Source organism: Triplophysa rosa, linkage group LG2, assembly GCF_024868665.1.
Source record: "Triplophysa rosa linkage group LG2, Trosa_1v2, whole genome shotgun sequence".
Taxonomy (NCBI): Eukaryota; Metazoa; Chordata; class Actinopteri; order Cypriniformes; family Nemacheilidae; genus Triplophysa; species Triplophysa rosa.
Genome location: NC_079891.1, coordinates 32,659,204 through 32,684,176, shown reverse-complemented (window position 1 = coordinate 32,684,176; position 24,973 = coordinate 32,659,204). Strand labels below are relative to the sequence as shown.

Sequence of the window (24,973 nt, the reverse complement as noted above, 5' to 3'; positions counted from 1 at the left end):
CATTCAGTTATACAATGCTGGAACATCAATTCTTTTGGCTGGTGGTTTTATTTGTCTAATGTTTGATTGCATAAAATTTGATATATTGCTTTATTTCATAAAATGCCACAAAATCTATGGCCCTACTGGATCTATCTTGGGGCCCCGGGTTTGAGAACCACTGACTTCGTTGCTTAATACTGGCATCTTGTTTCTATCCTAAAACCGATGACAACACAGCATTGCTGTCCATAACTCGGTAGTAAACAAATTTGAAAGCCAAACTAACACTTCTATAACACATGTCCTATCATAATGCTAATATACAACAATACTGCAAAATATAATAAAGAGTATTATATGACATGACAATTACAATCTCTTAACAGATATTTCAACTCAAGCAATGCTGTTAAAAAAATGATATATGGCTGGTTGGTATTTTCACAAAAGGTATTTTTATGCATTAAGTTGTTCAAAGAATGATTTGGTAAAGTTTTGCAGGATGCTACAAAGTAATTTGTATGGATAAAAAGCATTATTGGTGATTTAAGAGTTGGAGTTCTTTATCCAAATATGACCAAGAAATTCAAAGCTGATGTGCGAAAGTATTTGCAATGTCAGATGAAAAATTATGTTGCTAACGGCAGGTGAATTTTACAAGCCATGGTTTTGGATCACAATGCACATAACTGATCGTTTTGGCCAGGGCCGTTGAGAGAGAGAGTCGCGTCAACGGAAGTTCAAAATTCTCGAGCGTCACATGATTCATGGAGCCTTCAGATAGTTCCATGAAGTTGTTTATGTCTTTTAATTCTTTTTATTCGCGCCTTTAAATGTGTTAAAAGTTCATCCCAATCGGTCTGTTTTTCTGTGAAAAAAAAGAGTTCCATTTAAGTGAACGAAGTTGACGTGACTCTCTCTCTATGGCTCTGGTTTTGGCAAAAGACAGACACAACAGAACAGTTGTTAACTACTAAGAGCTAAAATGAGACGAGCAAATCTTCAGCTTGACCAAACTAACAAAGGTAGTTTTGCTGGTCTAAGCTGCTGGCCAACCAGTATCCTATTCAGAGTTGAATTTGGCAAAAATATCTAACCTGACAAGATGAAATCTAAACTACTGAACACTAAGAACAGACACACACGTGTAATACATGAACCTTCATGTGGTTCCATTGTGAATGGATGGGGGAATGCTGGTCTTTGGCTAAACTGCATATTTTTATATACAACGTATGAAAGCAGACCATTATCTTAGAATCAAAACAGTGAATTCTCCTGATTTGATATCACTCGTATTGTATAGAACATACACATAAGCCTGAGAGAAAATAAGAGTAAAACATATTTTTGCATCAATCCTGTACCGCTTCAGTATCATGGGTTTGTTCTTTATACCAAATCAACCTTCAAAAACATGAAGTCTTGTTCAAATTTTTTCTTCATGGTGTAGATAAAACCGAAAGTGTAGGGAATAAGCTTATTACACAAAATCTTCCTTTATTTACCTGTACGGTCATTGCAGTTAAGTGTTGTTTCCGATTTCAGGACTTAATGAGAACCAAAATCCTTCAAAATAATAAATCCTATAAGCAGCTCGTTCATCGTCCATCGTCCAATTCCTAAAGATAGGAAATCCTGCACAAGGTGTCACAAGTTCTCAAAAAATGGATGAAACAAGTCTGATAAAAAGAATCGGATGTCTAGTATTAAGGCGTCGTATGCATGCTGATGCGAAGTCTATTCCAGAACAAAGATCTAATTGAAAGGCAGCATCACGCTTTCTTCACACAAGATCAATCCCAGAATGCACTGAGATGAGCTCGGAAAACAAAAACAAATCCAAGATGGCATAGAAGTAAGAGAAATGTGTGAGGATCAGTTTTAAAGCAGAGCTCCTCTCTATTTGACCGTCTGAGGTGGCATAATGGCCGTCTTAGGAGTGGTTTTGCTTTCCGTTTCCAGTGTTCCCTCCTTTCCTTTTTTCCTCGGTGGTTTCTTGATGGGCGTTTTCTTTGGTGTGACATCGCCTTCCACTTCTACCTTGGTCCCGTTTACCCCCTGTTTCTCTGGACTTTTAGGCTCAGGGGTCGAGTCTGAAATAGGGGCCACCATCTTCTGCAGGTTACTGGAGGTAGGCAGGAGGGGTTTGTTGCTCCCCGTTACAGAACGCTTGGTCTTTTGAGGTGGGGTCGGTTTCTCTTTGTTGACTTGAGGGGTCGAGACGCCATTGGATTTGACCCCCACCGTGAGACCCTCATTTCGATTTAGGCTCTGGGTCTTCTCTTTCAGCTGAGCGGCCAGTAGGGTGGCAGCCTCGGAGTTCATGTGCGGATGCATGAGTTTTGGACTCTTGGGCGGATCTTTGCTGGTGTCGTTGGCTTTCTTGTCCGAGTGGAAGTTGCCGATCTTCTTCCAGGCATTTTGGAATGTTCCATTGAGGTGCTCTATGGTTTCAGAGGCTTTGCTTTTGCTTGGGGATTCGTTTCCATTGGCCTTCTTGCTGTCTTGATGCTTCTCAGCGTTCTTGCTCGACTTCTCTTTTGACCTCTGTTTCTCATCAACCTTTCCAGAGCTCTTCTTCTCGTTTTGCGCTGTCGGAGTCTGGCCTTGCTCTGATTGGTTGCTTCCAGCTGTTCCGTGGATCCAAGATATCTTCGGTTTGGTTGAAGGGTCAGGAGGACGAGGTTTTGTCTTCTCTGGAGATGGTGCTTTGCCGTTACCTTTGACCTCCGGTGCCAAACTTTCCTCCTCCTCTTTGGAGTGTTTTGAAAGACGGGCTATATGAGCGTAAACGGCGCCCATGGTGGACTCGGAACCGCTGGTGGACCCCTCGCTGTCAGAGAACTTCAGGAGTGGCTGCTCGGAACCGTCATTAACAGACGGCTTTGTGGTGTCTTTGAGGGACGTGTACTCTCCTGCATCATCTTCATGGGGTGTTGATGAGTTTTCTTGAGCAGCACTTCCTTTCTCACAACTGTCATTCATAGATTCTAAGCAAGAGAGAAAACAAAAGATGTTAGAGAAAGTGTGTGCTACATATTGATAATAATAGTGACTTTAATAACTGCGATTATTGATATTGTGTTAATATTACCTATATGATATCATAAAAATAATTCAGTGGCAGTATCTGGTAAACACCCCAACATAATAGGTGGCGGTTTTGCACCCACAATGGTTAAAACACTCTCTCTGCTTTCCTACACTTACTTTGAGTGTGATTCATTCTCCACAAAAAGTAAATACATTTAAACAAAATTAAAGATGAATTTGACTTATTTTTGTTATTTTTTAATAGAGTAGATATCACAATAATATTGTTATCATGAACTCTTTTGGGCTATAATAATCAATATCGTGACAGCCCTAGATCAGAAATTAATTGTTAAAAACATCTCATTATAAAATAAAATATATATTTATTTTATTTTTATATTCATTTATCTTTTGTAAATATACTTATTATTTATTTAACACAAATTATTTATTTAATACAATTTCACTTAAAGGGATAGTTCACCCAAAAATGAAAATTCTTTCATGTTTTATTCACCCTGTCATTTTCATTTCAAACCTTCTGTAGAACACAAAAGGAGGTATTTTGAAGAAAGTTAGTAACCGAACAGCGCTGGCACCCATTCACTTCTATTGTATGGACACAAAACCACTGCAAGTGGATGGGTGCCATCACTGTTCGATTTAATAACATTCTTCAAAATATCTTCTTTTGTGTTCTGCGGAAGAAAGAAAGTCATACGGGTTTGAAATGACAAGAAGATCACTTTAAGATAACTGATCGCTGAATTGTCATATCATGTTTCAGCGTAAATGGCATTGTAGCACTGAAATGTTTATTGTTGCAAAATGCAATTAATAATTTATGTATCATTTTTATTTTCAGTAAGTTATACTGAACATGGTTTAAATTTTGATCATACTGATGTATTGTTAAAAATAGCTAAAAATGTATGTATCAAAAATGAATAACAGCATTAACAAAATGATCGCTGCTGTCCTTCTGAAACCTCATATCTCCATTTCGTGATTTCTATTTTTTGTCATAAATCATTATTATTAGTCACTTTTTATGTCTGTCACCGGGTTTTGCAAATATCTAACAAATAAAAGCGATTAAAAAGTGCTAGTCAACTTTGACATCACAGTACAGCGTTTTTTCCATTTCCTAAAAAACTGCGAATTTGGACATACAAGGTTTCGGAAGGACAGTGAGTGATGTTATGATCTGAAGAAAAGCTTTAAATATATATATATATATATATATATATATCTCATCAATGCATATGCATTAACCTTTAAAGCACACATTCGCGTTTTCTTGCTCACACTTACAAAATCAATTTTGGCAGCAAACCCGAAACAATTCCTTTCCAATACCACAATTTATGCAAGAAGAGGCCTGAGTCGCATCCTGAAAGACTATCATCTGCTGACTTTGTGTTTTTTAGCATTTGCTGTTTGTATTATCTCTCTACACATGACATACACCCCCCCAAAGGACGTTTACCACAGAACTGGGTCAGATTAGGAGACTTCTTAATTAAATCTCTATTTGGACAAACAGATCTCCCGCACCTCCCACTGTCTCACCTTCGGGTGGGAGGGAGTAATGATGGTCGTCTTCGCTCGTCTCGCAGGAAGAGAAGGACTCCTGGGACGACCACGAAGGAGAAGGTTGGTCCACCACGGAGGGCGGCTCGATAATACTGTTGAAGGTGTTTTCTGGATCATGGTGGGTGACTAAGAGTTTGGACAAGAGGAAAACAAACAGAAAGGTTAGCTCAGCAGACAAAAGCTCTTTGACAGCATGTGTGTGGAGATTTTAGGCTCTCCGGCGTGCACTGGTGACAGACAAGGCCATGAAGTGTACAGAATGAGCGCAGAGAATCGGTTTGAAAGCCAGCGTTGATGGCAGATTCTGCACTTTAAAGCACACCAGTGACATTCTCAAAAGAGGAAAGAATTTAGTGTGGAGAATCAGGTTGATTATTCACTTAATATAAGATATGGATATCATTTATACTTTTTATTGGATCTTAAAGTTGCACCATAAACATAATAATCATGTTCTTAAGTTTATTTATATCATGTCATTTCCTTTTGTTGTTGTGTTGCTTTGAATGCCATAAAACATAAAAAAGAGCATTTCCGTCTGGACAGTTTAAATGTGATGATGCCTTCATGCTGACCTAGAAAAGATGGTTGGCTAGAGATTCCTGTGGTCTCCTTTCCGCCACGAGGCATTGAAGTATTCGCCAACCACACAAGCTAGCCTGTCCTGATATGGTCTTTTTAATATTTATTATTTAGCCGTGCAACCTTTGAAACAACCTTCGTCATACTTCAAAGTCAACATGAATCAAAAGTAACCACATTCTGTATACGAGATATTGCGCAACATTCATCCATTGTGCATCAGTCCAAAAAAATAAAAAGGTTTTCTTAATCTTGGTTTAAAACTACAGAAACAAATGTTACTTTGGCCTAGCGGCTGAGACGTACAGAGTGAAAGATTCTTCAGACACTTGAGGAACCACGGGCTGTTTACTTTGGTTTCTACACTCTCAAAGTGAAAAACACTCCAAAACTCAACTGTTTAGTTTAACTATACTTGATTTGAGCAAACGTAGATGCTTCTTGCTTTTCTTTGCTATTTGCAAAGGGCTCATCTTACTCATTTCTCAGAGCTCATCTCTCCAAGCACGGTAAAACTCTAACATTTGCAAAACTAAACATTTCTGCAGCACATAGCGCTGTAAACCACAGAGAAATAAAATGCATTTTTGGAGAATCGCCTATAACGTAACAATTTACATTCCACTCTTTATTCGTTTTCCGAACAGCTGGCGAAAACTTCATGTCAAAGGAAAATCTTATCTCTGTGTCTGCTGCTGATCATAGGGATTCACGAGGTCATTGTGGGTAAAATGCACAACATGCGTGTCGGGGATTCATACAAACAGATGCAATGGTGTAATAAGGGTTACTGACATCAGACAACTGCTGTCTTCGACGGACACAGAGAGACTTGGTCTGGCAGCCCACCCCATCGCTTTACAGACCTTGAACAAAAGTGCATTAGTGGCTCATCCACAGCTGCGAAAAAAGCTCTGTTGTTACTGTAGGCAGCAGGTGGCCTGTTTCTCTGACGCCTATAGAAACATGTTTATAAATGGACAAAAAAACTACATCAAGCCCTAGAACAAGTCACATGGCCTCAAAAAAGTGAAAGAAATGTAAAAAAAATCACACCAGTTTTAGGACCATCTGCATTTTAAAGTATTTATGCATGGACTGTATTAATTTAAGCATTCATCCACAAAATTCTTGTTGTGTAAAGTGTAAAACAATGACCACAAAAAAAATCTCATTACTGTTATCTTTATGACAATAATGTATATTGAATATCGCTGCTGTCCTTCTGAAACCTCGTATCTCCGTGTTTTGTAGTGATGTAACAATATTATCGATATTGTGTTATTGCAATAGCAAAATTGTCTCAATATTATCGTGGTCACATGACTGTATGAGACGATAGGTCTTCCGGGCCTAACATAGAGAATGTAAAAAAAATAGTAGATGTTACCTTTGGCAAGGTCAATCTGGTGCAATTACTTTATTTTATAAAAGGGATTTTTAGGCAATTTGACCCATCTCATACTATATCTTTTCTTTATCCTCGAATCATAGCTGTTGCTTAGAGGTATGAGTTAAAATCATCATTTGGCATTTTAAATAAAGCAATAAATACCATACAGTGGACTTTATACAGAGGTATTACCGTACAGCGAGATTTTGATATTGTTACATCCCTAATGCTTTGTGATTTTTACTGTTTGCCATAAATCATTATTTATGTCTCAGTCACCCTTTATGCTTGTCACTGGGTTTTGCAAATATCTAACCAATAAAAAGTATTAAAAAGTGCTGGTCAACTTTGACAACACAGTACGTCATAATTTAAAAACTACAGTGAAAAACAATTCGGACATACAAGGTTTAAGAAGGACAGCGACGATATGCTGCTTTGCAACAACGCAAAATGTTGTGCTATAGAAATTAATTTCAGTTGAATTGAATTAAAAATGGTTACAATATAACTTTAATAAAATTAACTTTATTTAACTTTAATAAAACTAACTTTAATACAATTAAAAGCATTACATCAAATACTACCATAACGTAAAAAAGATACATTTTAATCACTAAAATGTTAATCTGTACCCGAAAACGTTTGTTTGCATTGTTTTGCATTGGTTGCATTGAATGCAAAATGTCACATAAAATCATTTCTTATCACTTTCATTTGGTTTAAATGGTCTCATTTAGAAACAATGCGTATGCAGAAAACGGGGCTGGAAACGTGTGTACACCACTTCACAAGCAAAGGTTGTGATTAATTAATAGCAAACTTGACGGGAGAATGTGCGCACCTTGTCTGGAGACAAGGGGAATTGGCGACACAAATGGCGAGTTAGTGAACTCAAGTTAGATTGCAGAAAATAAATGTGATAAGAACGATTATTAATGCCTCACACACATTTCATTTCACTTCATATCCGGTAAAGATCCACATTATCATGAAGATTAAAGTTATTTACGCTTGTATAGAGTGATAATTGTTTCATGCACCTTCTTGTAAAATCCAACTCAAATCTTAAATCAAATTAATCTAAATATTTAAGCAGCGCTGTCTCGCCATCGCACTATGAGCGCATGAGGAGGAGATGGCCCGACTGCATGGAATACAGGACAGCATCAAATACCATCAGATAACTGCAGAACACAGTGTAAATAAATAACACTGTGCATATATCATCAAATGACCGCGGTAAAGTTAGTTTGACGTTTGACATTCATTGGACATTCGGTTTCATACCAATTAAACTCTTTGCGCCTGTTATGTTTTGAGCCCAAATGAACTCAGATAGACATAAATATACTGTATATCAGAAGTGCTTTTTCGGCATTAAAAGCACAATCACGTTTACATTACTTAACACATTTCAATGGTTTACGATATACGTAGAGTACAAATTTATCTTGTCCCTAGGTTCTTAATATCTCTATAGGTATACTTATGACAAAGATGAATTATGTATTATATATTAATTATAAGGAATTGTGAAATATACATTAACTGAGCCTCTTATTCTGTAAATCCACTAGATGGCAGTTGAGATGTTCAGTTAGGGATGCTGTATATGCAGGACAAGCAACAGAATAAAATAACCACACGTGGACGTATTAGTCGAGAATAAAACACATCATGTTGAGATTGATTCAAATAAAAGTGAACGAGCTTTTATGTGCATTTCATCTACCTTAAATTACATCACATCAGCAATGTGTACACAATTGTTAAGCCTAAATGAACGCTTGACAAGCTTGGGTTTTAACAGTCCCGTATGACAATTCATATTTTTTCAAGTCTTACCATCTTTAACTGTAGCCATAACGTTTCTGTACTCCACGTATAAATAATCAAGTATTGGAATTAGTTGAGAAATTAACCCGTTATTGTGTTTATATGCAGAAAACCGCAGCTCCACCATTCACTTGTATGTGTTTATAGTTGGCTTTGCCCTGACCAATATGTGGCGGCGCTGACGTACAGTGGCCATTTTAAAGCAAAATGCCTGGTAAAGTGATGCTTTTTCCCTACACATCTTTATTTAAACTATGTACAGAAACACAATGTGAAACTCTCAGGAGAAGAAGGGGGTAAACATTTTTCGCCCTTTTCCTATTCTAAATCCATCATTACCAACTGCAACGTGGTTAAAAACAGCTCTGAAATACCCAGAGGTATATTTGGTCACTTCCCGTCTAAAGAACCCCCACAGCCCACTGCTCTCCTAATAGGGTAGAGTTACAAAAAAGTGGGGAAGAAAAGAAAGGGAAAAAATAGCAGACCTCACTTTCGCCTGTGGTCAGCCAATGAGGACAGCAGAACCGCCGGCTCGCAAAAGGAAGAGAAGGAAGCACGAGTGATATTTTCATCCAGCTCCTCCCATAAAGTGAGAAGTATGAGGGGGTGGGGAAGACCAGAAAAGAATCTGGTACATCTACATCTGCATTTGCTTTTTATTCTCCCTCTCAAATTCTGTCACAACCTGGTTCTCAAATATCTTTAGAATAAAGTGCCACCTCATTATTGCATTGCACCATGTGATTGGTCTCTCCTGGGTTTCACGGCCTGAAGGTTTATTGAAACAAGCTGCAGGCCATGGTTGACCCTAACCAACAGTGTCATTATTGTTTAAAGAGGACTTTGTTACCCAAGCCCGACGGCAATGACTTTTTAACTTCTGTAATGTGTTAAATTAGGCGAGGAAGCACATGTCTTTAAGAGGGCAGCACGGCTTGGAGCTTTCTCTCATTGGCTCGTTGTTCTCTCTCATCCGTGACCCACTGTCCACACACTGGAGCATTGTTTTATATATTGTGTTAAATAGTTGTGACGTCCATATTCTTTTTAACAAACCAGCTGTTTTTTACACTCTAATGTTACCCGGTTGTCTTTAAGAAAAGCATATAAAACTAAATAAACCAAATTTGGGAAATGTGCATTATTGTATCACATCTTAAACAACATAACGTCGAGTAAATGATGATAGAAGTTTTATTTTTAGATCAATTTCCTTTAAAGCGGCAATCCATAACTTTCACTTCTCTATTGTCATCCATACTTGAAACATTGTAGGTTACTTTATTTCCTTTAATTCAAATGATGGCAAACTGATATTACCATGAAATCGTAACCGACAGCTCAACCTAACTTGCTCATCTTATTTATGTACCTTTAATTCTCTTTTAATATGAATATTGTGAACAAATCCCTAATTAAAAAGTATAATATATTTGCATGGGAATATAAATTAGGTCTTTAAAGTAAACTTCTGCAAGCTGTTTGCAATCCAGTTCCTCAACTACAAAACGGTTCCATGATGACAAAAAAATTAGTCATCTCTCATTGAGGATTAGTTATCTGTTTCCATGCAATTTTATTTCAATTATATTACGCTTTACCCAATGCACATTGATTTATAGATGCTTTAATAATGCTTTAATAAAAAAAGGAAATGAGGAAATTCAAGGAAAAGATAAAGACTCAAACACTTGCAAACAGCCAAAAAAATAAAGTCCCTGTGGATTCTATTCAAACCATCAACATCCCATTAGGCACTTTGGCCACTTGACTTTAATCTATAATTTAAAAGTAAAGAGAGTCATTTTGGTTCTAAATGGAGGGCAATGAAGTCAGTCTCAAGATCTGTTTTAAGTCTTTTAGGGGCGGTTTCCCAGACAGGGATTATTTTAAACCAGGACTAGGGTTTAGTTAAATTAGGATATATAAGTCGTTTTCAAAAACATACTTTACAAAAAAACTAGGGCAGTCAAACGATTAATCGCGATTAATAGCATCCAGAATAAAAGTTTGTGTTTACATAATATATGTCTATGTACTGTGCATATTAATTTTGTATTTATAAATACAAACACATACACATGAATACATATTTAGGAAATATTATTTATAGATTTTTTTAGATTTAGATTTAGATTCAATTTATTGTCATTGCACATGTACAAGGCAACGAAATGTGACCTCTGCATTTAACCCATCCAGAGAGTAGTGAACACACGTACCCCCGGAGCAGTGACTAATAATTCAATTGACTAATAATTCAAATTATATATAAATGTTTATTAATTTTTAGATTTTTTCCTTAAATATATGCATGTATGTGTATGTGTTAATAACTACAAAATAATTTTGCACAGTACACAGATATATATTATGTAAACACAAACTTTCATTCTGGATGCGATTAATCGCGATTAATCGTTTGACAGCCCTAAAAAAAACATTACTGGTGTGCATCTTCAGACAAAACAGTGGCACAGATATATTTTTAGATATGCCAGTGGCAAGTTGTTTTCGACCAAGACACTTACATTTAAGTTAGTCTGGGACTAGGCTTAAGCCCTGTCCAGGGGCCGGTTGCATAAACTACTAGACTAGTCTTACAAGTTAGTGATCTCATTTCTTTCTTCAAGACTGGTCATAACTTCATAAAATCAGTTACATAAAAAGGTAGATTGGTCTAATTGAAATCTGAAAAGTAAGACAGATTGGTCCTAAATAATTGCTAGTCAGTGAGACTTAGCGGCTAAATTTATGCAACTGGCCCCAGGAAATTGTCCCTAAAAGACAAATCTTGAGACTGACTTCATTGCACTCCATTAGATGAACATCTTTTTATAATCACATTAAAATAGGACATTAAAATGGCACTCTTAAAAATAAAGGTGCTTCACGATGCCATAGAAGAACCTTTTTTTTCTAAATGGTTCCATAAAGAGCCTTTACCATCCGAAGAACCTTTCTATTTCACAAAAGGTTCTTTGTGGTGAAAAAAAGGTTCTTCAGATTATAAAAGGGTAAGAAAGAGACGCTTCTGTAAAGAACCTTTGACTGAATGGTTCATTGTGGAACCAAAAATGGTTCTTCTATAGCATCTCTGTGAAGAACCTTTTAAGCACCTTTATTTTTAAGAGTGTGACCCGAATTATACTTGTTACAAGATAATGGAAAATACAGACATACCAACGACTTTAGGTAGTTTTTGTCTCCTAAGAGGGATTCGGGGAAGTTTGGTGCTGATTCGACTGAACCCACCACAGAGGATTATTTTGGCCTTCTTGCTGTTGGTGGAGTTTTCCTGGTCAGCGCTGAAAGAGAAACGATGACGTTAGACCATTTTGTATAACTGTGGATTTGTGTCGGTGTCGAGAGATGAATCCAGAGGAACAATGAATACAGACAGGCTTAGTCAAAAGTTGACATTTTTACACGTCCACGTTTTATCACGTTTTTTCTTAAGACAAATCTTCAACCCTTAATATCATTTGGTGTGGTTTTCAAACTCACTTGCGATTGTTCTTGTTACTACAGAGGAAACAGCAACACAACAGGGAGAGAAGGACGATAAACAGGAACGTCACTAATGTTCCTGCAGCTATAACTCCCATCCGCTGGTTAGGATCTGAGAAAAAGATCAAAAACATGAACAAACGCCACAAATCAAACGATTTCCAGGACGGATGGAGATTGTAATACTGCCGAACGGGGAACCAAAATGCAACTCTGGTGTATAAAGCACCCAAAGGAAAACTGGAGACACAAAACAATAAAAAAACATTAGACCATTTCTAAATTATTTTCATGTGTTTGGGTAAAATGATTAATTTTGTTTAATTCGGAGAATAGTTTCCCTAAATTTGAAATAAAAATATTGATTTTATTTACGTTTATTTGCAGAAAATAAAAACTGGATCAACTCAGATTGTTTTGCGATTCTGTCAAAATGTAATTCAAAACAAACTCAGAGAAAAATATAAATAATGAACAAACAAGAGTTAAAGCATTACAGCCAACAACCTTCATTTCTCTGTGATTTATGAGAGAAAAGAGACGCTCTCGCTCTGGGTGTAGCATGAGGGTGTGGGACATCCACATGTCCTGAATGCTCTGTCTAGAGGAAAGCCTCACTGCGGTCTGCCGCCATGACATCATGACTGCTTCCACTCAGGTTCTTGTGCTGACCCACACCTTTCCTCCTGGCCGTTTCTCTCACTCTCTTCCTGTAGTATTTCTCTCAGCTGTGTGAAACAGCACAGGCGCTCTCACAGGCCAAAAACCCAGCCGTAAAACTCGACACTGCTCTGGAAAGCCCATCAGGACGGCCATGTTAAACTGCGGTGACCTACATAGTGAGGACTACGTGCATGCACACAGACAGCAACTGTTGCTGTGTGTGTTTTTAAAGGGACATGACAAAGCTTCATATTAAAAGTTGATCTAATGCCATGATATTAAAGAATAAGCCGGATGAAAGTTAATTGTACATGATACTAAGACAGGATTTTCAGTAAATAGTGTCTTCCTTTTTAGCTCAGTCCTAAAAAAAGTCAATTAATTCTATACAATTCCACCCAGTGTATGAAATACCAAGTCTTCTGAAGTCATAAAGCATAAAACATCTCATAAAATCTCAAATCTCTCAAATCTATAACATATCTATGCTGCATTTTGATCATTGTATGCTTGAAAATGACACCCAATTATGTTTAATGTAGGAAAGGCATATTTTAATATATACTTTATTTAATTTAAAGCTGCATACATAGGCATCTCCCACAATATACAAAAAAAGCCGAAATGCAAAAAATACAAAACAACATCAGACAACAACAATACAACCACATATGCAGTGTCGCAAATACAGATCCACTCACCACTAGAGATGTGACGGTTTGAAAAGTTCACATCGCGATTATAGTGAACAACATTATCACGATTATCAGTATTATTGCTAAACGCACTTTTTGTTGTCATAAACATCAAATAAATAACATTAATATTAATTCTGGCACAATGGGGTCATTAGGTAAAAGTTTCTCTTGTTCAGGTTGAACACAACCTGAAGTAAGTAAATCAGACATTAATATAAAAGCAACACAAATCAGAAAATGTCTGCATGTATCGTGAGTAATAGGTGTACTTTAGGACCCAGGAGACACCTGCAGTCATAAGAGCGAACGCCAAAGAAACAGATGTCTGTCTAAAGACATATGAAGTAAACGTGTTTCAGTATATCTATAGTTCCCCCAATATGCACATTTTGGACTAAAAGCCCTGTGATCACAAATAAACGGGAGCAGACGAGGATGAATATGTATGTCTCATATTAATAACATTATTTTGCTTGTTTATTTTGCACTCCTGACATGAAATGAACAAAACCCGCCTTTCATAATGCGCCTCTGTTATACTGTTGCTAACTTTGGCTGACGCTGGACAGTATTTACCGTTAATAACGATAAGTTGGTACGGCTTAATGATAACTAATATAAGGCATGATATTACTAACCTGTTGGACGTTTAATCGTGGTTTATCATAAAACCGGTAATGTTACATCCCTACTCACCACTAACTTAAAAGTGTTTACCAGGGTGGATTTAAACCCACAACCTCTCACACTCCAAAAAAAATACCATCAATCCTACGGTTCAACATTTTTAAAGGGACAGTCCACTCAAAAATAAAAATTCTGTCATCATTTACTCGCCTTCAAGTTGTTGCTAATCTGTATTCATTTCTTTGTTCTGATGAACACAGAGAAAGATATTTGTAAGAATGCTTGTAACCAAACAGTTCTTGGCCACCATTGACTACCATAGTAGGAAAAACTGCTTTATCTTTCTCTGTGTTCCTCAAAACAAAGAAATTTATACATATTTGGAACAACTCGAGTGAGTAAATGATAATAGAATTTAAAATGTTTGGGTAAACTGTCCCTTTAAGCCTTGTCAGTGAAACCGGGCCATAATGTTCAACCTTTAGTAAGTGACACACTGGTAAATTTGTACAAAGGGTCGAATCTTGAGCTGACCCCTGTGTCATCTGGGCAGCTATCTTCCCTCCTTTTACGTAATGGAAAATATGACAGATGTTGGACCCCACAAGTATGTCACAATGCTTCGGGAGTCCTGTGTCCCCGGCAAATGACACAATGTTCTAGATATTCACAAAATGGAGCTTCTCTTACATAGATTGCAGGCCCCTGAGGCCGGGTTGCAGTTCTTGTCGTGGCACGGACAGGTCTGGGCGCAGTTCACTCCAAACTGACCGAATTCACATGTCAGGTTGCAGCTAAAAGCAGGTAAGAGGAACACAAAAAGCACAACAGACCGTTGAGGGGAGACTGTGTAAATGCATTGTGTACATAGCAACAGGAGCTTCCTGTAAAACCGGCATCAGGCAATTTGGGGAATTATGGGCAATTACGCAATTATGACGATGATGTCATCACAGTCATTTCAATGGAAACGGAGAACATTCTAACATTAAAGTCAATGGGCACTTTATTAGACTTTCTTGCTATATTTATATAAAAAATGTTTGAGGAATATCATGCAGTTATAAACAAAGCAATGTTCTCATAAAACATTTTTACTGTATGTTTTCCTGAAGCTGAAATGTTGTCAAGGTTAAAGTACCCGTGAACCGGAAGTTGCGATCGCTTTAACTTCCATTTTCTGACGCATTTCTGAGTGAAACGGATTTCGAATGAAAAAAATAGTGGGCGTGGCTTGTTTTTACTGCGATTTGATTGGATGTACAAAAACAGCCGTTGCATTTTGAAATGGAACTGGGAGCAGACTGACAGTTGAAGGGGAGGAGTTAACGGATGCTCCACCCAAGCCGATGGATAGTCACTAGAGGGCGGAAGTGCATTTTCAGATTTTAAGTGAAGATTATGAGGGCACATGAATTTTAAAAAGAGAATGACACACATTGGTAAGATGTTTACAATAAACGCTACCATGTTTCATGATAAAATAGGAATTGTAATTTTTTATTTCAATGGGGCTTTAAGGGTTCAATTCCTACAAACATTTACAGCTTAAATACACCATAAATTGCTTTAAAATATTTGTGCACGAACGCAAATTCTTTGAATTTGCTTCCCCTGTCGTCTGCAATGCACTGTTCAATGTAGGAATATTTAGCAAAAATAATCAATCAAACATTATGTTTTCGAGTGTCCATTTAGCATCCTGGTTTAAAGGGTTATTCATCTTTAAACCATTATGCATGACACGTTCAATAGTTTTATTGTGATTCATACTCGCACGGAAACAGGGCTACATATCAACATGACCTAAGCTGTGGTTAACATTGAAAATATGTGCATGACTCAGAGATGTGACTTACTATGTCCCGTAAAATCCAGGGTCACACAGACACTCTCCTGTGGCGAAGTGACAGTCTCCATTGAAACAATGGCTGCAATCTTTCTCACAGTTTTCTCCGTAGGTGCCGTTGGGACAGCGCACGTCACAGCTGAAGTACAAAAAATCCTTTGTTAATGTAAATAAGTTTATGGATTGCAATGTGTTGACAAAACACACTCGACAGTATTTCATCAAGTGATAATGATAGAGAAGAGAGTCTTGAAATAGTGATGCTGTACGGTCATTGTAAAATATACTAGATCGCACTAGTGTGCTGATAAGAATCTGTATATAATAATCAATAATATTCTATTATAACTTATACAGTAAGCATTTTGCTTTGTTTTTTACAATGGCGTTTGCCATAATATAAAAATCGTACCGATCTCCGATCCAGCCGGGATTGCAGTGTGAGCACTTGCCATCCATGCGGTTGCAGTGGTGACCGTCTTTGCACGGTGGACATTCATTCATACAGTTCTCTCCGAAGAAACCCGGCGCGCACATCTGATCGCATTTAGTTCCATTCCAACCGCTCTCGCATGTCACACATCGACCCTCCGTGACCTTACAGGGCTGCTGGCCTTTACAGTGACCGCACCTGCACAGAACAAACACGTGGCAAGATTGTTTTTGAAAGTGTTTTAGTTTGAAGAATGCTTGGATGCTTGGATTATCATTAGTAGCTTTCCTGTAGCTCAGTGGTACGAGCATGGCGCTAACAACGGCAAGGTCATGGGTTCGATCCCAGGGAATTGCACATACTTAGAAACAAATATATAGGATAATGCAATGCAAGTGCTTTGGATAAAAGCATCTGCCAAATGCATAAATGTACATGTAAGTAATGTTAACATTTCCAAACCTGTTTCTGCAGTTCTGTCCATAGAACCCAGCTGGACACGGTTCGCGGCACAGCTTCCCTCTGTATCCGGGTTTACAGGTACACGAACCATCGGCCGGGTTACACTTCCCGTTGACGCACTGGCAGTAGCGCTCGCAGCGCTGACCCCAGAGTCTCTCCCTGCACTGACATCGGCCCGTGAACTGCTCGCAGGGCGAGTTGTTGCAATTGCACTGCGCCCCGCAGTTACGGCCAAACCAGCCCGGATTGCAGATGCATCGTCCCGAGGTCTGCTCGCACACCGAGTTGATGCTGCAGTAACAGTTGTTGTTGCACTGCGCTCCCCAGTAACCCGCATGGCAGGTGCATTTCCCAGTTTCCTGGTCACACTTCCCTTTCTGACAATGGCAGGGTTTCTCACAGTTTGCTCCCCAGCGGTTGGGGTAACAGGTGCATTTCCCGGTCACGTCGTCGCATTTACCGTTGGGGTGACATGTGCACAGGCCCTTGCAGTCGGGACCCCAGAACTGAGCCGGGCACTCTGGAGGAGGTTTACAAGTTTAAAGAGAGTCATAAAACAATAGCTGGATATATTGACAGTGTTGCACTGGAGGTGGTCGAGTCGTGCAATGTTGGCGTGTCCCTATGTGCAATATTTTACAGCTTAATTTGCCAAGGATTTCTACTTATTTAGGTTATTTTTACCCTACAAAGACAAACTTTTGTTAGCTTTGAGGTGTCCTACATCCTACCATGCGAAACATGATTAAAATTCACTTTTAGCTAGGGCTGCACAATACATGATTTGCAAAATGTGCTATGAACTTCAAAGTATGTTAAATCAATTATAATGTTTAAAAACTGCAATTATATAGTCACATTTCACTTTCTGGGAAAAGAAAGCATCACTTACTGTCCCGTCAGTCTCTCTTGCTATCTGCATTGACCAAAATCATATCAAAATAATTTCGTTATTGCAAAACATTGCTATAAGAATACTGTGAATATTTCCACTTTTGTGATATTTAATTGTATTTAATTTTAATATATCTTGCAGTCCTATTTTAAGCAGACAAACTTTAAAAAATAGCCAAAAAGTTCAAGTTAACCATGATTTGTCGCCTTCAAGTGTTTTTATGGAAAGGTGACATTCTAATTTGAGAAAGCGCTTAGTTTGACATACATAGGCATACACCCCTTTTAACAAGATGAGTCAAGGTTTTCTGAACATTTACCAGAAAGAGAAAGATTTTAAATATGTAGGCTGTAGACCACTTCGCCAGATGTAAACAGTGGTCCAGATGTACTTCCGGTTTCATTTGTATACATCATTTTAAAGAAATCCGTTTAACATTTTGGTTGTATTTTGCTCAAACGTTTGTGTGGTGTTGAAAGACTGAAACAGGACGTTTTTCTAGACCAGCACTGGATCAGCGTTGCTTACGTTTTCCCAATTGGTCTATATCTGCAAAAAGTGGGTTCTTAAGACTACATTAGTAGCACATGGATGGTCTTAGACCTGATGGGAAATAAACACAAACATTCAAAAGTTGGAGAAAAGCTCATGATAAATTGACAACTTACTTGTGTCACAGCTTGCCCCAAAATACCCATGACGACAGCGGCACTCGTTCGGTCGTACACACACCTCATTCTCATTACAAGTGAAGTTACCCTGACAGAGAGCTGAGGACAAACAAACACAAGAAACATGCAAATCAAATGAAGTACAACTCAGGAAGTGCTTCAACATACGGGAAATGAACTTACGTGTTAAACACTCTTCGCCTTGTTGTGACCATCCGCTGCAGCACACAAACCCTGATGACCTTTTAAAAAGATGACAAATCATGTTAAGAGTTTGTACATTGGAACACACAACATATTTGAGTCAAATGTGTTCAATCTGATTTTCAAAAACTCTTATTTAGAGAATATACAGTATATACTCCGATGACATTCGCCAGTATTCTCTAATATTTTAAAGAACAGCTGAAAATTTGCATCAGCCTGTTTTGCAAATGATCTGACCCAAATTTCAACCGTCCAGGAGAGATCGAAGCATGCATCTCATTCATGTGGTTCACCGGGAACACTGCAGATGTCTGGGTGCCATCTGCCTGAACTTCACAAGAGCAGATGTTTCAGATAGCGAACATACACAGACTCGCACAAACACAAGCGTAAGCATTCATTCCCGTCTCCACCCGCTTGCTGTCAGAAGGCGACATGGAAACCAGACATGCGTTTGAAGTGATAACTTCGTTGGATCACCAGACATGGAGAAACAATGATTGGATGCAAAATAAGGCCACAGCCTGATGCGATTGGTGATGCAAAGGTCCTAAATCAGGCCAGAGTTCAAGTCGGTCTGGTCACTGGTCTTTGAAATCATATTTGATTTAAGGGGATAGTTCACCAAAAAAATAACTCTTATGTCGTTCAAAGCCTGTCTATGACTCTTGTGTAGAATACAAAAGATATTTTGAGAAATGTTTTGTGTCCATACAATGGAAGTCAACGGGGTCTAATGTTGTTTGGTTACCAACGTTCTTTCAAAATATCTTGTGTCCTGCAAAGGTAAAAAAGTTATCCAGGGTGAGTAAATCATGACAAAATTGTAATTTTTGAATGAACTATTCCTTTAAAATGCTCTTTCTTCAATCCCAACATCACGCATACAGTAGGCCTATATGTACTGTAGTTTTTGTTATTTGGATGAAATGTGATCTGGACTTTCTATGAGATACACCTTTAAAACTTCTAGACGCCATCAAAGCAGCTAATGCATGGATGAAAATCAATGTCGAATTGATGCCTAGCTCTAGTTTCACTTCAGTTAACTCCAGCATTGCGCGCACACACATAACGCAAAAAACAAGCTTTTATGGTTATCCTTTACATCTATCAAATGATGACTGCTATCGCCAGTTCAAGTGGTTTCTCCTTAAAGTGAATACTCTGTAAGTGCTGCTCGGATGTAAGACATATGCCGCCCCTCATATTCCACCACATGTGACCTCCATGAGGCCTCGTCCACACTTTCGCTTCCTCTTGAGCGTGGGGGTCGTCTCTGCCTTCACTCAGAGTTTGTTTAGCCTGTGTGTGTGTGTCTTCCGCAGACATGATCTACACCGCAGCCCTGACTTCCCTGCTCAATGTCAAACTCAACACACAAACACCACGGCCAGAATAAGAAGGTAGACCCACGTTCACCTACGGGGACGAAAGCTTAAACAAATGGAAATTGAGTATCGCTTGGGGGGGCCAACGAGGTTCAACAACAATAAAATCCTGTGAGGAAATTCTGAGCAACTTTATGAAAAGAACGTGAACTTCCTGTCAACGTCTGTAGCTTGCGAGAAGCACCGTTTGGGAGAAAACGCTCTAGATTATATCTGGTGGTTTCCATTTTGATCCTGAATTCGGCGATATCCATCTGGAGCCACTAATCTCAAAGTAAACACATTTCAAAACAACCGGGTAAACTATTCAGCACTTAACACGGCTAGAATTCCCCTAAAATGTCCTCCGAGCTGAAATACAACTACATTGTAGAACAGAACATAAAGAGCAGCTTTGAAGTGAATAACGCACATCATAACATCACTTTATAATTACATATAAGCTATACCATATATAATCTATATGACTAGTGAAAGTCCAATATATCAGCCAGGCTGAAACTGTATATTTAATCCTTTTTGAGTTATCTGCAAAATGATAATCAGATCCAAAATCTATAGCCTGAGACCCATGTGAAAGCTGTACAGTACTGGTTTGCACATGCCCGTGATATCAGTAATCTGGACATTCACATCAACCTCGACGTGCTTTCTGAATTCATTCTACTAGGAATAAAATGTGACCTACATTTTATTCCATGTGGAATGGATGGAGTAGGCTGATGTGTTATGGTTAGATGTCGCACCCTTGATAAATTACTTCTGTGTTTACGTCAGGGAATAGTTTACAATCTGCAACAAATGTGGAATTACAAAGATAATGCTTTATGTTTGATCCTTGTGCTCTTAAATATACAAAGTTGAATGGTCAAAGAAGGTGCTTTTCACATGATTCTACATTTATTTAACACGTTAAAACAAGGTTCCATTTGTTAACATTAGTTCACATAAACAATACTTCTACAACAACATGTTAATACTTCTGCGTTTGTGTTCATTTTAACATTTACTAATACATAGTAAAAATCAAATGATGTTAACGTTAGTTAAAGCGCAATGAGCAAACAATGAACAAACATTAACGAAGATTAATAAATGCTATAAAAATATTGTTCGTTGTTAGCTAATGCATTAACTAATGTAAATATATAAGTTGAAACTTTTTTTACTGTTGTTGTTGTTCCACTGTCATGTAAACTGTGCCACGACTTCAGTCCCAGAGTAACTGGTGTCGCCCCCTATCACTCAATGTGCGTGTGTTCGTGTGTGTGTGCGTGTGTACTACACACAACAGATAACGGCTAGCAATAAATTCTTTGCATTTTCAAATACAGTATAATTCATCCATTTTGCATTAAAAATTGACATCATTAACAATCAATTAAAAACGTGAAATGTAAAGTTATTGTAAGGTTATCTGCAACTTTACCCTATCTGTGCGATTTACCTATTTTACCTCCCTGTAACGTTAAAGCTTACAACATATTTTTTTACACTTTACAAGTGCATTTGTTTATTTATTTGGCAATACAGTCTCGTGTTGTATTTTATGCATAAAACCTTTGGTATGATTTATTGTCAGTGCGCTCGGATCAAAACAGCATATGGATTAACCTATAAAACAAATTTATCCAACTTACCCTGGAGCTTTGCACACATTCCTGCCCTTTGGATTGAGTTCGTGAGTAAAAACGGAACAAAGGCAAAAAATCAGAACCACAGAAACTGCTAAAGTGCCTTTCAGTGCCATGATAGAAGCATCCTCATCTCTCCATGCGGCTCTTCTGCTCAGCATTCCTTTCCAAATTCACACTGATATTTTGTATCTCCAAAGCCCGAAATCCTTCAGCTGCAAACGTCAACGGGAAGTTTGGAAGTTACGTTATTCGCTTAAATCGTAACGTCACGTTTATCCACTGCGTTTCGGACTCCAAAGACTGAAAAACAGGCAGAGGAAGAAGAGAAGGTCGTGCAGAAGTTATACAACCAGAGACAGCTTCTCCAGCTCCAGCTCCTGCGGAGAACTGGGTTTAGTTGGCGCTCCAAACACTGTAAGATGTAACTGGTGCATTGCTAAAAAAAACAAAAAAACTTCAAATATCCTAGTAATCCATCTATTGTAAGTGCAAAGTTTGGGAAAAGATGTGTTTCAAAATGTGTCGAGAAACAAAAGGTCTGCGTAACTTTATGTGCGTCCATTTACTGTGGTCAGGCCAGCCTCCACTTAGAAAAAGTCGTTCAAGCCAAAGCCGCTTGGAGGCAAGCCTCCAGTCATAGCTAAAAAAGCGTAACGTTGCAGTACGCACGCAGGGAGGGTTTTTGAATGGATGTCAATGAAGGACAGCCTTCAATGGGCTAAATAAACTGCTTTTGTTGAACTATGTAACGTTAGGTTTACTAAGGCAATAGGAGCGAATGGCGTGACAGGTAGTAAAATTGCCACACTGCCACCAGTATTGTTAAATAATAATAGATAGGCCTATTGTGTAATATTGTGTGATATTTTACATTGTCTAAAAAAATTAAAAGGTCAATCTTTTAAGTTGGGCGAGGTTCCTCATGTAATCAATTTCGGCCGTTCTTGAGCGGCTGCGCGCATACTGGGCATTACGGTAAGAGCGCGAGAGAACGGATTTCAAAATAAAAGCGGCCTTTATAAATTGAACTTGAACTTGCTTGTGTTGCTACGGTTTTCTGGGTTGTTGCTATGCAGTTACACTGTTTTCACTTCAAAAAGCACCACCTTCGAGAATCACTGTGCATGTACATTGCATTTGAAAGAAGATGCACAGAAAGATGATGTCTAACAGGTTTGAAGCAACAAACGTGTGAGTAGACATGACAAAGATGTAATTTTCTTGAGTACACATTCATTGTATAAACATAAGATGTCTTTATACTGTATTGTGATGAACAATATTTTAATGTTTCCATATTCAAGTCAGACTTAAAACACAATGATATTGAATAAAATTGTAATATATTTAGTAAAGTGAAGTAACTGTAATGATGACGTCATGATCCAGAGCCCCCCCCATTGGTCTGTACTGTGTCTGCTTTATCTTTCTCAGAATGTTTAGTGTGATCTTCAGAAGTGCCTCTTTGACTCCGATGACTCTCATCATCCTCCTCCACTCTCCCAGAGCATTCTGGGTAATCTGGACTCAACGGTCTCCTAAAACTGTTGAGGTCATGATTTTGCGCTCAACTTCCAAAGTATGTTCAAACAGTTAAGCTTAATTCAGCAGTATGTATATATGTATGATTGTATTTGTGACTAAAATAATGAATAAACAAATAATCACTTATTGTTCATTTATTGTTTTTAAATGTTAAAAACATTTGAAGTTCTCTTACCTCTTGTGTCATGTTCGCCAAAGAGACTTGATATTATCTAAAAGTATGTGCAGATGATGAACCACGGAGTGAGTTTTGTATAATCAGAAATTAATTTATCTTTCAAATCTGCCTCAGGAGTGACCAAAAACCACTGAAGTTTAAAAACACAGATATCAAAGAGTGCCTTATTTTTATAATGTGTCTGTATAAATATTATAATGCATTACTTAAAGCTTTGTACTCAACTGATCAGTAGCTGAAAATAAACAAATCTGTTTAAACAGACAATAACTCCATTCCTTCCTGTTTTGCAACATTTTGTGAAACAGAATGGTTTAATAGATTTTATATTGACTATAACCTTTTAATCTAGTTAAGCGTGCACGTATTATTGTTTTGTATTACTATTTTTATCAGGCTATTTTCACGTTGTGTTTCATGTGATAATTTAATTACTTTTAATTATTTAATTTTTATAGACATGCTGAGTGAGAAAGATCGCTTTTATTTTGAAATCAGTCCTGCCACGCTCTTACCATAATGCTGTTAATTCATTCTAGAGAACAGCCCGCAGTGTTAAAACCATAGACATAAAAAATACCTAGACGACGCATTAGCTGCTTTCCTCCGCTGCTGCCATAAGTCAACTGCACCGCCATATTAGTGAGGGCAACAGAGCACTAAAAGCCCACTGAACCCAATGGGAGAGATGCGCTTTTTCGGCATTAAAAGCACAATCACGTTTACATTTCTTAACATATTTCAATGATTTACGATATACGTAAAGTACACTATACTTTATCATGTCTCTAGTTGCTTCATATCTCAATAGTTCTAGCCAACTTTAAAATGAATGGTTGTCATAAGGAAATGTTAAATCCATTATTTGTGCCTGTTATTCGTGAGAATACACAGATGGCACCATGTTCAGTGATATGTTATGTACTGTAAGGGATAATGTACAGGCAGCCGGTTGTTATCGAAGAAATAACCCCGACAGTGTGTTCAGACTTGTATCACACAGAAGGGGCTTAATTCGCGATAACAGACGGCTGCTTGTACATTATCCCACTTATTACACGGCTACTTGCCACATGAGAAAAAATCTGGACATGAAATGTGAATTTGAAATATTTTATTAGCTCATTTTAACTGAATGCAGACGTTCCACGAGGAAAAGCCGTTTACTTTAGGTTTTAAGGTAAGAAAGAAAAGGCGATCAAATGTCACGAACAGGCAATTTAGTTTAATAATTTGTAATGTCATATATGTTATTAAAATACATATTTATATTTAATTTGTCAAAAAAACTGTCAAAATGATTTGCTACATCCGGTTACGTTTCTGCTATTGAGCGGTTGTTATCTGGGAATAACGAACCAGCAGAATCAAGAATTCTAACGAGACATGTAATAATGCTGCCTTCACTTGCTCTCGGAATTATCGGAAATATGAGTTTCCGAGGTAAAAATGGAACGCCCTCTGATGTCGCGTTTCCCACTGGGAAGTTGGAAAATAATTTTGATTCCCGACATGGGCGTGCCTTACACAATCAACATGGCGGATGGGAGAAGGTTTTCTTCTGTGACAGATATGGTTTATTAGTTTTTCCGCAACAGCTTCATAGCCTTATCTTGTCCTTAAATTGGTATATTAATAACCATTTGAAGCATGCTGTATGTTTTATACACAGCAAAAATAGCATGTATTTCACCAACAATCCAGAATAGTCAGCCAGTAGACTAGTAAAACTATACAGTAGGATGTACGGTAGAAAATAATTACATATAACAT

At 37.9% G+C, this 24,973-nt stretch overlaps 1 protein-coding gene across 1 annotated transcript; it reads right to left on the bottom strand.

Annotated features, from left to right (window-relative positions):
• Positions 1 to 22,107, bottom strand: scarf2 (scavenger receptor class F, member 2). Its single transcript, XM_057327308.1, has 11 exons — positions 21,481 to 22,107; positions 18,426 to 18,484; positions 18,240 to 18,341; positions 16,677 to 17,196; positions 16,194 to 16,412; positions 15,792 to 15,920; positions 14,623 to 14,726; positions 11,942 to 12,056; positions 11,618 to 11,742; positions 4,594 to 4,743; positions 1 to 2,975 (listed from the first exon to the last, which is right to left on the bottom strand). Exons 1-11 carry the CDS (start codon positions 21,633 to 21,635, stop codon positions 1,885 to 1,887), a joined length of 2,769 nt encoding a protein of 922 aa, XP_057183291.1. The 5' UTR covers positions 21,636 to 22,107; the 3' UTR covers positions 1 to 1,884.
• Positions 22,108 to 24,973: the final 2,866 nt, after the last annotated feature.

Coding starts and splice junctions, on each gene's coding strand:
- scarf2 (XM_057327308.1), bottom strand. CDS start 21,635: ATGCTGAGCAGAAGAGCCGCATGGAGAGATGAGGATGCTTCTATCATG. Junction 17,197..18,239: donor TGGGGCAAGCTGTGACACAA/GTAAGTTGTCAA, acceptor AACCTCCTCCAG/AGTGCCCGGCTCAGTTCTGG. Junction 16,413..16,676: donor GGACAGAACTGCAGAAACAG/GTTTGGAAATGT, acceptor TGTTCTGTGCAG/GTGCGGTCACTGTAAAGGCC.